This window comes from Zosterops lateralis (assembly GCF_965231275.1).
Source record: "Zosterops lateralis genome assembly, chromosome: 1".
Lineage (NCBI taxonomy): Eukaryota > Metazoa > Chordata > Aves > Passeriformes > Zosteropidae > Zosterops > Zosterops lateralis.
The window spans coordinates 58,179,969-58,195,085 of record NC_139762.1 but is presented as its reverse complement, the minus strand read 5'-3'; the positions used below and the strand labels follow the sequence as shown (position 1 = coordinate 58,195,085).

General features: G+C 38.0%; 1 protein-coding gene across 1 annotated transcript; it reads right to left on the bottom strand.

The window, feature by feature from the left end:
• Positions 1 to 3,129: 3,129 nt before the first annotated feature.
• TRIP13 (thyroid hormone receptor interactor 13) lies at positions 3,130 to 15,100 on the bottom strand. Its single transcript, XM_083863823.1, has 14 exons — positions 15,013 to 15,100; positions 14,691 to 14,793; positions 12,971 to 13,136; positions 12,540 to 12,669; positions 11,477 to 11,532; positions 9,705 to 9,795; positions 8,377 to 8,449; positions 7,387 to 7,450; positions 7,048 to 7,134; positions 6,182 to 6,288; positions 5,389 to 5,542; positions 5,095 to 5,207; positions 3,859 to 3,928; positions 3,130 to 3,305 (listed from the first exon to the last, which is right to left on the bottom strand). Exons 2-14 carry the CDS (start codon positions 14,780 to 14,782, stop codon positions 3,210 to 3,212), a joined length of 1,299 nt encoding a protein of 432 aa, XP_083719949.1. The 5' UTR covers positions 14,783 to 14,793; positions 15,013 to 15,100; the 3' UTR covers positions 3,130 to 3,209.
• Between the last annotated feature and the right edge of the window lie 17 nt (positions 15,101 to 15,117).

The following is a 15,117-nucleotide window of genomic DNA, read 5'->3' as shown; positions in this document are numbered from 1 at the left end:
GTGGCCTTGACTGGTGGTTTGCTTTGCATTGCTCTCAGTCCTCCCCAGGCTGTGGGGCCCAAACCCTGATTTGACACCCAGGACCATTTATTTGCTGGGGTGTTTAGGATGATGCTGAGCTCTGTTAGAAAGTGCCAACCCACAGTCCCTCAAGCAGCATTGGATGTGACGATCCTAAGCCACAGTGACATCCAGGAGCATGATTCTCCACCTCCTTTTGAATGGAAGCACAGCTGGGTGGTTTTAGGATGAGGACCTTCCTCAGGAGCAGAGTGATTTTTGCTTCATATCTGGATTACTTAGGAGGCTGAGCACCAGCCTAGCATTATTCCTAGAAGATTATCAATTGGAGTAAGGCAACTGACCTATTTAACGATTAATGATTACCTCAGATTAATTTGATGATCATTCTCTCTAGCAGGAAAAAATCATCAAGGTGTTTCCATGACAGCTTTTCACTTCTTCCACAGAGCTGGAACTCCAGAGCAAACTACCATACAAACATTTCTACTGGTTCTAATGATTACAACTTATTTCTGTGCCATAAAAAAAATCTAAGAGAAAGAAAAGTTTCTTGGAAAACAGCATCTCCCCAGTCTAGCTTGCTGCACATTGCTAAGTGCAGTACCAAGCCTCTGTTGATTTCCAAAAGTTTGCTTTGAAATCATCATATTGTTCTCAGTGTCTGGCCTTGCCTCTCCTACCCTGGGCTCTCATCCTTTCCTGAACTGAGAATTAAAAGGTGCAACCGTGCACTGAGAGAGAGCCATGAAAGTAGGATAATTCGAAATGAGTGTTTCTGCAGGTCCAAAACTTCAGAGAGCTATTTAACCTTTAAAATAAATTGTAGAAAAATCACTGTCTTTGCATAATTTCTAGTGAATAAATTGGGTAATAAAATCCTTCTGTCTTCAGCCTCCTCTACTCCAATTTTTAAAACCATGTCATAGGATCTGGATCAGAAATGAACAATTTTTGCTGCTTGGAAAAACATTAGTCATGGAAACATCTCATAAAAATAAGCTGTGCTCAGCTTATTTTCTCAGTCTATATTTGCTTTTTCCAAGAAAAAGAAAAAAATATTTTACTTTTCTATTTCAGGATTACTTAACTCTTCTAAAATCCCACATTTCAATGTGCTTATGCTGAAAGTCTTTGCATTCAACAGGCTCAATATTTCATCATCTATGCTTATAGTGATCTAGATCCCAGATATTTTTCTAAACCCACCAGCCAGTAGATGAGATGGTAAAAGTACACCACAAAATAATTTCTGCTGCAGCATAGAGAACTCATTGCTTTTCATTTTTGGATCAAATTCTGCAATGGTTTTCTTTTATCAGGTAAAACATTTTTAATTTCAGAATTTTTCTGTAAGGCCAAGCAGAGAAATTCTATGGTGTTACATTACATTACAGCTGACATTAGATCCTGAAGAAGGATTTTCACTGCATCAAACTCTTGCTCATTATGGCTTTTGCAATTTTCAGTCAGCATTCCTATTCTCACACAACTTGCTAAATCTCAAGGATTCAGTTTTGCCATCTAGTGGCTTTGAGCAGAATTAAAAGAAATTTGTAATGACAAATTTGAAAATTATTGTGATAAAACATGGCAGTTTTAATTTATGGTTATATTTGAAGAAAATATTTATACCTGGAAAAGAGGACTATTCCCTCTACATAACCATTAAATGAACACTGAAAGAAAACAGGATTAATGTGTGGCCACTGAGACTCTGTGAAAACAACAGCTGAGGTTACTGGATTGGAGTGTGGGACAGAGTTGCACTGACTGAGGGAGGAGGTTACTCAGAGGACTCCTCAGATATTCAGGTTACTCAGATATTCAATGTGTCTTTCCTTATAGCAGTCCTGGAGATTCATAAGACAATCCAAGCAGAACTCTCTTCTGCTGCCCACCTCCCTTCTATTTTAGGGGGGTGGATACGGAACAATATTTAAACAAGTTATTTCCAAAAGGAGTATAATGAACAGACACTTAGGCTTAACAGAGAGGCTCTTTTTACCTACAAATAGATGCCATAATAAAAAATTAATAGAACTTCACAAGCTCCATTCAAATTTTTAACCCATAGCGTATAGTGTTCATTAGTAACTGTAACTCAGTTAGTCAGGATAAAAATATTTCATTTTATGAATGTATAATAAAAGATTGATTTAAAAGATACAAATAAAGAAGCAACAAAATGCACTACCACTAAAGTCTTTTAACACCAACAGCTAGGAGGCATCTCTGAACTGGATACCATCAGCTTGAATCTCTCAATTTTCTCTTTAAAAAACTATGGTTTGGGTTGAGACCTCAAATATCATCCAGTTCCAGCTTCCACCACTCCCATGGGCAGGGCCCTTCCCACTAGTACAGTTTCTTTAGAGCCCCATCCACCCGGGCCTTAAACACTTGCAGGGATTGAAATCAAGGTTTGTCTGGGCAACAGTGCCAGTGCCTCACCACCTTCACAGCAAAAAAAAATCCTTTCAAATATCTAATCTAAACCAACCCTCTTTCAGTTTAAAATTGCTCTCCCTTGTCCTATCACTACACACTCCTGTAAAAAAGTCCCTGTCCCTCTTTTTATACAATAAAACCAAACAAAATTTTCATTTAAGGATAAAACATTTTAGTTACACTTCATAGAGAAAACATGGTCCACTCTGGTTCACATAATTTCAAAAACATGATGTGAAATTCTGATGGGAACCCCCCAAATTTTACAAAATACAATTATGTGATCTCGTCAGTTTAAATTTTTGAATCTGATGTAATTAAAACCCATAATAATTGACACTAAATTTCAAGATAAAGAGATATCAGTATGACAGATTAGATCTGTCCCTGAGCACTTTGAATTCTTCCCAGTTTCACGCCTGTTATTTCAGATGAATGGATAGAAAGTTAGGGATTAAGAAACAGGGAACAGAAGCCTGCCTACTTCAGCAGTGGCAAAAAGATGGAAACTGACTTAAAACAAAAACCTTTTACCATCCTTTTACTGACATTTGAAATAAAGGTTTCCAAAAATATGCTGTGAATTTCCTTAGTTGTTTATTAATGAATATTTTAAGAAAACAGATGAGGCATTCCAGGATTTTTAAGGTGCTGACATTTTATTTTACAAATGCATAAAAGTAGCACAACTTGTATGAAAAATGTAACAATTCAGTCAACTAAAAAACAGTAGAGTATCACACACAGTCTGCAAGATTCTTTTTTTCTTCAAATTGTTTGTCTACTGCAAGTGAAAGGGCCTGAAGAAAAGTTGTCATTGTAACACTGGGGGACTGAAAATAAGAGAACACTTTGTTAGACACACCACAGCAATAGGCAGACATAGAATTTTATAAACAAATCACAGTATTTAAAAGCATTTGAATTTCATGTTACAAAAATTGAAAAATGCTATAAACCAAACTGCAAATTTATTTAAAATCAGCTAGCACAGCAAAGTCAAAGTCAACCTGTGCCAAGTCTTCAGTCACAATACTGTATATTTGCTTAGAAAAAGGTTTTTAACAAATTATTATTTATAAAGTGGTAGAAGTTTGGGATTTTTTTCAGAAAGGAATTATAAGAACACCAATATTAAAGTTCATTAATTTAATTAAAAGTAGAATGCTCAAGTCAATCCCACCTGTCTTCAATCCTATTCTAAATTATGGGCAGTACATAATTGTTTCAGTCTACAAAACTTCAGAAACAAGTGCAATTTAGATTAAAAGGGAGGTTTGGACCAATCTTTCACTTCAGGCAGTGTTCAGATGTCTTCCTACCTCTCTCAAACCCCACCCAAAATACAATGAACAGAATAAACTCACTTGAATATAATAAACTTACTTGAATATAAAGTGCATGTGCTAGGAAAGGAAGCTTTCTCAGGACCCGGCCACCAAGACCTTCACTTTTTCTGTAGTAAAACAGAGACAAGTCCTGCTTAAATGCTAAATATCCACTCTTAAAATAAAGCCTTTCCTTTTCCTGTGTTCCTCCATTAAGTTGCTCTAAAAGAACCTCACATGACAATTGAACAGGTCACTTGCAGTTCTTTTAGCAGGAGCAGGGTGTGAACAGACAAATTCTGCTTTATGATGGGAGGCTACACAGCAACAGCACAGGCACAGCTGCCTGCCAATGCTTACATCAGGCCCTCCACATAGTTTTGGCAATCTCGTGGATTTGGGGGGATGTCTACCACCACTGTACAGCATGGTACAGACACAGACACTTTTGGAAAGACTGGGAAAAAAAACTGGTTTGAATGCTGGACCTTATGGGTACTGCCTGTCTCCTTCTACCCACCATTTACACACAGTTTCCTTCACCTCACCCACTTGGTGTATGTTTGTATCTTTTCCAAGCACCACTCTGCATACGTAAAATGCAAACCTCCGTTCCTGGAAAAACTTACTTGCTTTTACTTCACTCCTCACTGGTTAAGACTGCTTACTTCAGGAACAGAAAGAAAGCACACTTTCCAGACTTTATGAATATTATTTTGTTTCATAGGAACCGGCACTTTGGAAAAAACTATTGCTTGAAATTGTAAATACAATTTTTATTGTTTCAAGAACTGTTATGCTGCAGTGAAAGACCATCTACTCTACCAGCATCCTCAGCAAATCAAAACACTGTCCATTTACACTTTACTCCTTTCCCCCTGGTTTCTGTCCACTTATATCTCCATGCTAAATACTAATCTAGCAGACAGCAAGGCATTTCAAGACACTTTTTTAGCAGGACCTAAGGCTCATTCTATTTCTACTAAAGTGCATTACAATTCCCAACATCCACTGAAATCTAAGGCTAATCCAGCCAGCAACTTTTTAAGAGGACTTCAAATGGTAGAGCACAAAACAGAACCAGTACTAGGCCAAGCCAGATCTGAGACTAAGAAATGTTAGTAAATTGCGATTGCTTTCACTTTTTGTCCCCTGAAGGTTTTTGCACTATCCCAAACAGAAAAAACCATGGAGTTATTTCAGATCTCCAGCTGTTGGGAAATTTGGTTACTTTTACACAACATTCCATAACTCAGTATATATGTATGAAAAAAGCAGAATTTCAGAATCTTACCTTGAAATTTCTTTTAGTACAAGGCTTAACCTTGAGACATTATTTTCTACGAAGCCAATCATCTCAAGCTCTCTGAGTGTCAGAAGCTGCTGTCGAGGATAAATTATTTGACACTAGAAAAGAGAATTACACTCTGTTGTATGAAAAACAAATGCATTCAAAATTAGGTTCTAGAGTAAGAGTAGAAATACAGAAAAGGAATGAAATTTATGCATTTGTGTTACTTAGGAAGTATGATTAAAATTTAAAATTTACTAAAGTATGACATTTTTCAGTTTTGCTTTCAAGTATTACCTTCATCAGTTCTTCTAGGCAAGAAAGATATATTTTAAATATTGCTGCAGTAGATGGAGGTCCAATGTATTGTTTTATGTCAGCCCTGTCTACAAAGGCCATGTCAATTTTCTCCGTAATATTTGAGGTAGTCAGGATAACTACATTGGGATACCTTCAAGACAAAAACAGATTTTTAGGTCACATATAGAAGATTTATCTTTCTTTGTGACTGGCGAGTCGAGACCTTCCTTCCTATGATTCAAATAATTTTATGCAATAAGCTGTCACATCATTCTTGTCAATCAGGAATTACAATAAATGATCTGAAGCTCTTGGCCAGGTATCACCAGACTATTTCAATGAATAGTCTCTTTCCTTCAGCTGTTTCTCAAGTGTCCATAGTTCCTCTAATTCTATTTCAGAAGTGATACATGTTAACTATCTAGAACCTACTGGCACAGCTTCTGACACACACACAAGAAAATTATGATAAGAATTTGAATCTTAATCAACATGTTTTCCGTTTCAATTTTGACGTCTGTTCTCCAAGCAGACATCATGATGATCTGTCCTTTTTCTCTCCCCATCTTTAGGGGAAGCATACTATCCATAGATTTGATTGTCCACCCAGGTACATGCAAAATATTCTACTGGATTACTCCTATTTCTTTTCAAAATTAGCATCATTAACAAAGAATAGTTCACTAACTAATCTGGTTTAGTATTCCAAGTAGGAATTGAAATTTAGCAGGAATAGGGATACTGAAACTGTCAATTACCTTTTGCTGTTGCAATAATATGCAAACAATACCTTTTAATCTGATCTATTTGTGTCAGGACAGCATTGACCACACGAATAGCATCTGAAGGCTCTGTGCCTGCCTTGAAGGCACTGCGGGCTGCTGTGAGGCTTTCCACCTACAAAAACCCAAACCAATCAACCAAAACAACAACAACAAAATCACCAAACACGAAAAACCCCAGAAGAGTGCACTTTTGGAGTCCTGGCAGCAAACAGGTAACCCATGCAACACACCTTCAGATTCCTGTGCCTACTATCTAAAACTTCTTCAAAATCTTTTATTAGGTAGGAACTTCCAGGGAGAAAGAAAGGCATGTCAACGAAGCAAAGTGTAATGAGGGAAATTCCTGTTTAGATGGCAGAATGGAGGCTGATTTTAATTTTAAATTTTGGAGGTGGAGGAATGGGACACACCACCAGAATAGTGAATAGGTTGAATTTAGAGTGAGCTTCCCCAAAGGAACTCCAATACGACAAAGCTAATAAGGTACAAACTTACTAAGCTGCTTTTGTGTGCGAGCTTGAAGAAAATCTATTGACAATGAACTGAACCATATTCATGTTTTTTAGAGCTTTACAACAAATGCAAATAATACAAACCTGGGCTACTTTGAAGTTTAAAACAATATTCCACTTGCAAACATAGCAGCAAGGGAAATTCCACCAAGAAAGGTTTCAATTAATTTTCAGCTGGAATTTGCCTGCTAAGTCATACTATGTTCTTTCCAAACCTCTCAAATCCGCACAATCACGTAGCTTACAAAATAGCATAAATTAGCTTTTATTGTTCTTTATGAATGAGCACTACTGCAGCTCCTTCCCATCAAATTCCTTTCTGTTCTAGTTTATGCTCCATAATGTTATTGGAACCATACCTCATCAATCAGTACAAATACAAGAGCATCTCTGTCATCAACCAACTCTTGGATCTTCTGGAACATCTTGGTTACAAGCTTGCCACTCTAGAAAGACATCATATTCATATGTTAACTCTTCCCTTATCACACAACTTTCTAAGGTCTATCATATTTAAAGGTGTAAATGCCTGGATTTTCCCACAACTTTCCAACAAAACTTCTCTTTAAGCATTCTCAAACATATTAATTATTCTGAGCAATCTCTGGTTCACATACTTAGGACAAAAGCTCAACAGAATAATTACAATGTAATTTCTAGAATACAAAGTTTATTTTATTAGGTACATCAATACATACCTCCGAAAACCATTTAGAAAAAAGGCTATGGCTGTTTATCTCAATTAACTGTCCATACCTATACCTAAAGTATGAAGAGAGAAAGAAGTATCAACTCCATTCTAAATAGAAATCAGTGACATCATTAACTTCTATAAGTCTCATTCTTGACATTCTGACCCTGGAATTCTGTGAATTAGTACCTTAAATTACTTACCTTTCAAAATAAAATACATGTTTTATCAGTATTATTTTTGTTGCTGGAACTTGTCATATTGCTGAAAATGTCAGTAGAATTCTGAATATAAAATTATTATTAGAATTTCTTCATTAGGACAGGGTAACTCTAATAATTGCCTCATTCTTCTCTTTGTGTAAGATTTTCTTCAATATAGGAAGAAGTGACAAAGTATCTCAATCATACACTACACTGCCCGTGATTTTCATACATTCAGTTTGGGCTAGAGCCAGATCATGCCAATAATTGCACATTATTTATGCTACATCTTGTATTTTATATGAAATTTATTTTTTATATAATTTTGTTAAGTTGCTATGAACTTTTAGGCTATTTCTTATTACCTGTCTGATATACAAACTGACCTTTGCAGATCATGCCATTCGGACAATCCAAGTACAAAAGAAATTAGTTTAAAAAAATCACTACCTATTAAAACCAGGCTCTATCAAACATGAAGATACTAAACCCAAAATACTCCTCCATCCTTTGTCCTTTAATATTCATTGATGTACAAAGTGAGCAAAAATTACTGTACTGCCACTGGAATGTCTTTTACACACCTGGGCACAAATAATTACACATTTTACAAGGCCTTAAAATATCTTAGTCAGTCTAGCAGATCAATTTTATTGCTAGCCTGGTGCACTACAAAAAGAAAGCACATTAGCACGAGGTACAAGTTACTTGAAATCACATATGAAATATACTTGGGCCACTGAAAAAGAACAAGTATAGTAAGCTAAAGTGAAAAAGTTAAAAAAAAAAATCACCTGTATGACAGTCGAATTGTCAGCTTCTGAGCCAATGCTTTACAGAGAGAAGTTTTCCCAGTTCCAGGAGGGCCTGGTTTGAAATCAGATCCATACATTACACGGAGTCTGCATTAGATTGTTAATGACATCTAACAGATTTTAATCTACTATTTCATTACAGCACTAATTGTAGAGTAAAAACACAGCAGATAATGATTGTGTACACCAGAGTATTTTGAGAAAATTGCTTACTTGACTATAATCCCAGAGCTCATGTTTGATTTTATATACTATTCAATTATTAGTATAATTAATATAACATTTTGTATGCAGACACCATAAAGTTAAAACACTCAACAGCCACAGAAGCAAAGTGTATCACCCCTGCAGGGCTAACGCTCATCTGCATTCTCTGTAATCAGTGCTATACTCAAATCTGTATCTTCTGAAACACACTCTTCAAACATGGAAAACAGAAACATATCATGATCAGTTTCATCAGCTGTCCACTCTCCCAAAAATTTCTTCCTTGGGGCAACCCAGATCATCTTGGAAACTATACTCTGGGGCAAACCTTTTGGATCTGGCTTAAAACCCCATAGAAGAGCCACAAAGACTTTGTCCAAAGAGGCAAGTACAAGCACAGTTACCAGAGTATTAGTCTGAAATAAAGTCTTTCAAACAAAAACATCCTGAAGCTTCTAAATTGACAGCTGTAATTTAAATACAATCAACCAATATTTCCACTATGACCTTTTATTTTTGAATACCAATCTTCATGACAAAATCAATACAAGATGCATTCTGCAAGAAAACAGATTCAGTTGATTCTAACCACATTTGTGGTATAACCTCCACAGTAAGCTAGGACTGACTGAAGATTTCAGCTTCACTGAAATAACAGTAACAAAACTAACAAGAGTTTGCAACAGGACACAGTGTCAACAACAAAACACAGATTGTTTTCTCAGTTTCCCCAAAGTTTTTATGAAGCTATAACTAACAAAATATTTAGTATTGTGATAGAAGTCAAACTAATATATACCTCCTAATATCTTCAGTATCTGCATTATTTTTGTTCATTATGTAAAATGCAACAATTTAAAATTAATAAATCCACAGTTGTTACTGCACTGTAAATTTTAGAATTTAGATTCATGCAAAACACAGTACATGTGAACATTGATTTGACTCTGACATTACATTTCATCCAAATCTGTACTATTGAGGTGCTGCTTTTGAATCCCCTCATTTCACAACACAGGACTGCAGTACCAGTCCTTCCAGGAGGAAAGTGTAAACAGACAGCCAAAGAATCAACTTGGTTTAAAACAGATAATTTTTACCATGCAGCAAAACAACTCTGTTCCACGAAATCACGTTGCTGTCAACGTTTTTGTCGGAAAATAATAATGTTGTAGTCACATAATCGAGTAACTAAATGAAGAGAACAAATATAAAGACACAAATTAGACATGACAGCAAATACAACTACAAATAGAATCAATCTCTAATGGTGTTTATTGTGTACTCATAACAACAACAAAAAAAAGAGCTTCTGTCTTGTAGTCAGGAGGCAAATTTAGGCAAATTTATTTCTGCAAAGGATGGGAATTAATTTCTGTCCTGCTTTAAGATTAAGAATAGCATGTACTTGACACAAATGGTGCTGTGGAACTTTTAAATGAATAAATTAAATGCTTTAAGGAAGGGAAATTGATTCCATTTTTCACTGTCTCACGTACTGTGTGTCTATAAAACACAAAACCCAGAGTCAAAGACTCAGACTCTGGGTCCTGTTTAGATGTTGTACAGCCATACATTTGTTCAGTTTGTTGTAGTCAGCCCACCAAACAAAGCATTTCCTGTCACATTTATTTCCTTTTTACTGAAGCATTTGTATCAGCTACTACAAGGAATTTGTAGATTAATCCATTCTTCCAAATAAAGGAAATTGCATGTATTTCCTGGAATAGTTGCTTTGAAAAATACTGCAGTTTTATCTCAGAATTATCTAGAATTAGGAAGTGGAGAACTCTTTCAATAAAATGAATATGAACTTCAGGTGTGAATCTATAATAATTTTACCTATAATAACACCTGATACCACATTATCTTCTGTTGCTCCCACCTGTAACGTGTTGGGACAATACAATTGTGCTCCTGCAATATCTCATGCTCAAGGTGGAGAAATCACAAACAGCAAAAACAACTGAACTTAATGCACATATTTTCCAAAATTCTATCGACACCGTGCTATTTTGAAAATTCACAGCAACCGTTTCAGAGCCCGTAGAACCCAACCATGCTCAGGCATTTCCACGGTTTAAAGAATGAAGATTCATCATAATTTTACAGCCATAGTTCTAGTTTCAGCCATTAAAAGCAACCATTTCTTCCTACCTATACACACTTACATTCAACAGTGATCAGCTTGCTGTTATTTAGTACACCAGCAAGTCTAATTAAATAGTCTTGTCATTTCACAGATGACTTTGAAAGCTATTCCATAAATTAGACAAATGTGGATATATATTAATTGATATTTACCTTATAAATTAAGAAGTACAATCACTGGAATGTTTTGCTTTTCTATATTTGGTTATAAAGACTTAAGGGAAAATACTGTGTCTACGGTATTACAAATAAGCTAATGAATTAATTATTTGTGTCCAAGAACTTCAGTTAGAAGCTGAATTGAACTATTTGTGGGGTTTACTTGCATCACAATTACTAAATTTCAGATTACAGTATTACTGTTCTAAAAGCTCTGGCAGTTATCACAACCTCTGTTGAATGCATAGGATCTTCAAGCTAGAAAATGACCCCATGGAAGTGTTTTGTTTCTTTTCAGTGTCTTGCCAGCACTCAGGTGGCAGGGCACTCAGCTCTGGCCAAATCACTGAATATGTATTTGCATGAACAGTAACAGTGCTGGCCAACACTACTGCCAAGCCCATTAACTGTTTAGCTGCTGCCAGAAACAAAGTTAAACTCCCATTCCCTTCTCCCCAGCCTGCACCCATATCTCCATAGGACACAGCAAACTTCAAACAGGCTTAATTTCAGCTCTTACTTCTCCTCAAGCAATCTTAATCGTTATTAATTTTGAACTTACATTTGATTTTACTTCAGTGTCATAGATAAGATTTTCCCAAAGGCCGTGGAATTCAACTGCAAAAGCAATATATTACATACCTGATTAGGATAAATCAATCTGGAAACTTGTAACTCATCATTGCATCACAAAACAGTTTTCAAATTATGCTCAATTGAAATGAAGAATTAAGAACATATATATGAAAGCAAGTAAAGCTTCTGTGGGGAAAAAAATGTTATTTTTCTCAAAATGCAAACATCGCTTTCTAACAGACAAAGTCTTTTTCAGCATATAATGTATTGGAACAAGGTCCTTGCTTCTCTTACTTCTTACTCTCTCTAACCTCACCTCTCTTACCTTACCTCGCTTACCCCTACTCTCTCTCTTTGGGGCTTCCCTCCCACCGAGGCTGGTGGCTGAAGGAAAGGCCCTTTGTACCCATGACCCTTGCAATAAAACCATGTGCTCTCTCAAGAGTGTCTCAGGTTTGCAGAGTTCCCTCTCCCTGCCCTCCACAGATGTTCCTACAGTAAGGAACCAAAAAAAACATGTAGCTGAATAATGCATAAAAAACTAAAGTTGTCATTTGAGTATCAATCATTTCTAGCTGTTGGCTTCTAACTTTCAGCAAAGAAAAGCAAATAAGACTGAACAACTATAAGCCACAAAACCGTGGCAATAATGTCAATGTATCAGATTTAATTCTTCCTGAAAACAAATGTAATGGATAATTAGGCATTTGACAACATGGAAAGAGTAGGAAATGTTCCAAAACTACTGTCTCTCCGAGCTAAAGCTCACACCTGTGCTTCTCCTTCCAGGCAGAGAATCCAACTTCCCCAAGCACAAGACAGTAACGGAAATAAACGATGCGCTTTGCAATCACCTGCAGCAGTACAGTCAAAACCACAAAGGAAAAAGTCCAAATATATTTATTCCATTAAGAAAAAGGTCCAAACATTTTTGTCCTATAGACAAACAATAACTACAGATAATACCTTTAACAGGTAACTATAAACACTTCTATCCTTTGTGATATTTTTTTATTGCTCGAGAGGTTCCAGCAATGTCACAGAGGTACCTGATGGTAGCACCCAGTGGTGAGCTGCAGTGATATCCTCATTCTCTTCTTCCAGGTTTTCAGAGGTTGGTCCTTCTTCATTCAGATGAAAAATATGAAGAGAAAGACTGCTCATGCTCAGGTCAATAGGCTAGAATGAACATAAAAAAGATTTGTTATGTGTCATATTTCTCATTCAAAGTTAGCTGAACAAAACAAAGTTACAGTTCTCAGCTGGCATTTATCTCCAAAGCCTACTACCTCTGTTTCAGACCTTACTAAGCAGTAAAAAAAATTTAGCCACATTTTCCTGGTTATACTAGTCAGCCTAAGAAGAGATGCTCCATCATCCTACAGACCTTGTCTTGCTTATGCCCTTAGGGTACCACCAGTCTACCTACAACTAGTTCAGGGGCACATAAACAGAGCTGCACGTTTTTGACTGGGAATACCTGTCTGTCCTTCAGTTTCAGCTCTGTATCTACAATCGACACAGACTGCACGTTGTTGTTTAGGAAAATGTCGTCAAACTCCGTCCACTTGTAATCACCAAACACGATGTTGTGTCTGTTCAACAGCTTTAAGACACTCATCTTAATATCTTCTTTCTTGGCCACACTAACAAAAAAGGAACACCGTTACTCCATGGCATTGACATTTATAAGGAAATTTGAATTAGTTGTGCATTATGGATTATTTCATAAGTGAGGCCTTCATGGACAACAGCTTCCATCTCATACACACCAAAAAACCCAACCAACCAACCAACCAACCAACCAATAAATCCCCCAATCCTAAAAAAAAAAAAAAAAAAACCCACAAAAAAACTCCAAACCCACTCAACCTTCCTTAACATTCTACAGGAAAAAAGAACCTGTCAGATTTAGTCTGTCTGCAAAAGCAACAAACTTGATAGTTGTTTTCAGTTTGTGCATTAAAAGACATAATCCAAATAATACTATTGCTCTGTTTGGGGTCATACCATGGCATACTGAATGAGACAGGTAGATTTCAAGAATGGAAAGCAGTTATGCAATCTGTGGTTTAGTAGGAAACCCAGAAAGACTCAGAGTCAAGCTACAGACAGAATCTGGTAAGCTTAGCTTGGTAGCTCAGTTATACTTTCAGGAGAGCTGAAACGTCAGGATGGGGACATAATATAAGGAGAATTCTAGAAGAGACAAAAACTATGGGAAAAGGAATCTCATTTGAAGATTTAACTTAATCTTGCAATTTCAGTCATCTATAACCAGTGCAAATACTTCCCAGTTCTCCGTTAAACCTGGCAAAAAAAGCACAGTGGATAATTTACACCTTGATTTTCCTAATACATCAGGCATGCTTTCCTAAATCCTTCAGATATCCAAAGTGGTAAGATAAGAACTGGATAAATGGACAAGGAGAGTTGGACTGTCTAGCTCAGAGGGCTGTGATTAGTACAAAGATTAAGCAGAGCTGTCAGTAACTTGGATGGGGAAAGGCAGTGAGGTGCTGTTAGCATTGGGACCAGCACTGTTTTTGCATCCTTGACAACGGCATGAAAAGCAACTGCATCACGTTTATGGATAACACCAAAGCAGGGAGAACCATGAGTATTCTGGAGGGCGGGGCTGCTGTTCAGAGGGACCTCTGCAGGGAGGCATTATGGTTTGACTGGAAGCTTTTGACATAAACATGAAATCTTAGCTTTCCATCCACTGCCCAGACAACAGAACAGATCAGAGGCCAACAGGATGACATGCAGTTTTGCAGAAAAAGGCCCACGGGTACTGGTGGACAAGTTGGCAATAAGTCAGCAGAGTGCCCCTGCTACAAATGAGGGCAACCTCATGTGAGGCTGTGCTACCAAGACTGCAGAGAGCAGCTGCCTCCATTCGCTGGCTTTGTACGACCACATCTGGAGTGCCGTGAGCAGTTGTGAGCACCAGCACAAAGGAGACAAGAATAAACTGGGGCAAACCCCGAACACGGCCAACAACTTATGAGACTGGATGACATGACCCACAAGGTGCAACTGAGAGAAATGTATTTGTTCAGAGTTAGGAAGAGACAGAGGTGAGGAGACTCCTGGGAGAGCCCAGGGAAGGCAGAGCTGTGTCCTGCAGGCTCTTGGCAGAACCAGGGCGAGAGGAAACGGGCACAAGTGGCAGCAAACAACGCTCTGACAGAGACCTGCTCGACTTCTGGTGAACTTCCACATGGATCTGAGCGCCGTCACACACGTTGGGGAGCGCCTGCTTCAAATCTCCAGCGGCGTCATCCATCTTCCTCGCTCCTGAGGGAAAAGCGACACCAAAGAGAAACGGAGGGCCCTTTCCCGGCGCCCCGTCCAGGTGCACACACCGCCCACCGCAGGGACCGGGAGCGGGAGCGGGAGCGGGACGGGGATCGGCACTTCCTCAGGGATGGCGACGACAGCCCGGGGACACGCCGGGCGCGTAGGGAGGGACGGGCGGGCACTGCTCCCGCCTCAGCGCCGGGGACAGGGAATCACCTCGGGCACGCGCGGCCTCGGGAGCGACGGGAATCGCGATGGCGGGCGAGGCTGAGGCAGCGGGCACCCGCCGCTGTTTGTAAAGGGCGCGCTGGGCGAGGCAGG

Bases quoted from the DNA above. Each gene is read 5' to 3' on its own strand.
- TRIP13 (XM_083863823.1), bottom strand. From the start codon at position 14,782: ATGGATGACGCCGCTGGAGATTTGAAGCAGGCGCTCCCCAACGTGTGT. The intron at 9,796-11,476 runs GTAAGTTCAAAA...CTCTTCATTTAG, and splicing joins ACACTGAAGTAAAATCAAAT to TTACTCGATTATGTGACTAC. The intron at 5,208-5,388 runs GTAATACTTGAA...TCTCTTTTCTAG, and splicing joins GCCTAGAAGAACTGATGAAG to TGTCAAATAATTTATCCTCG.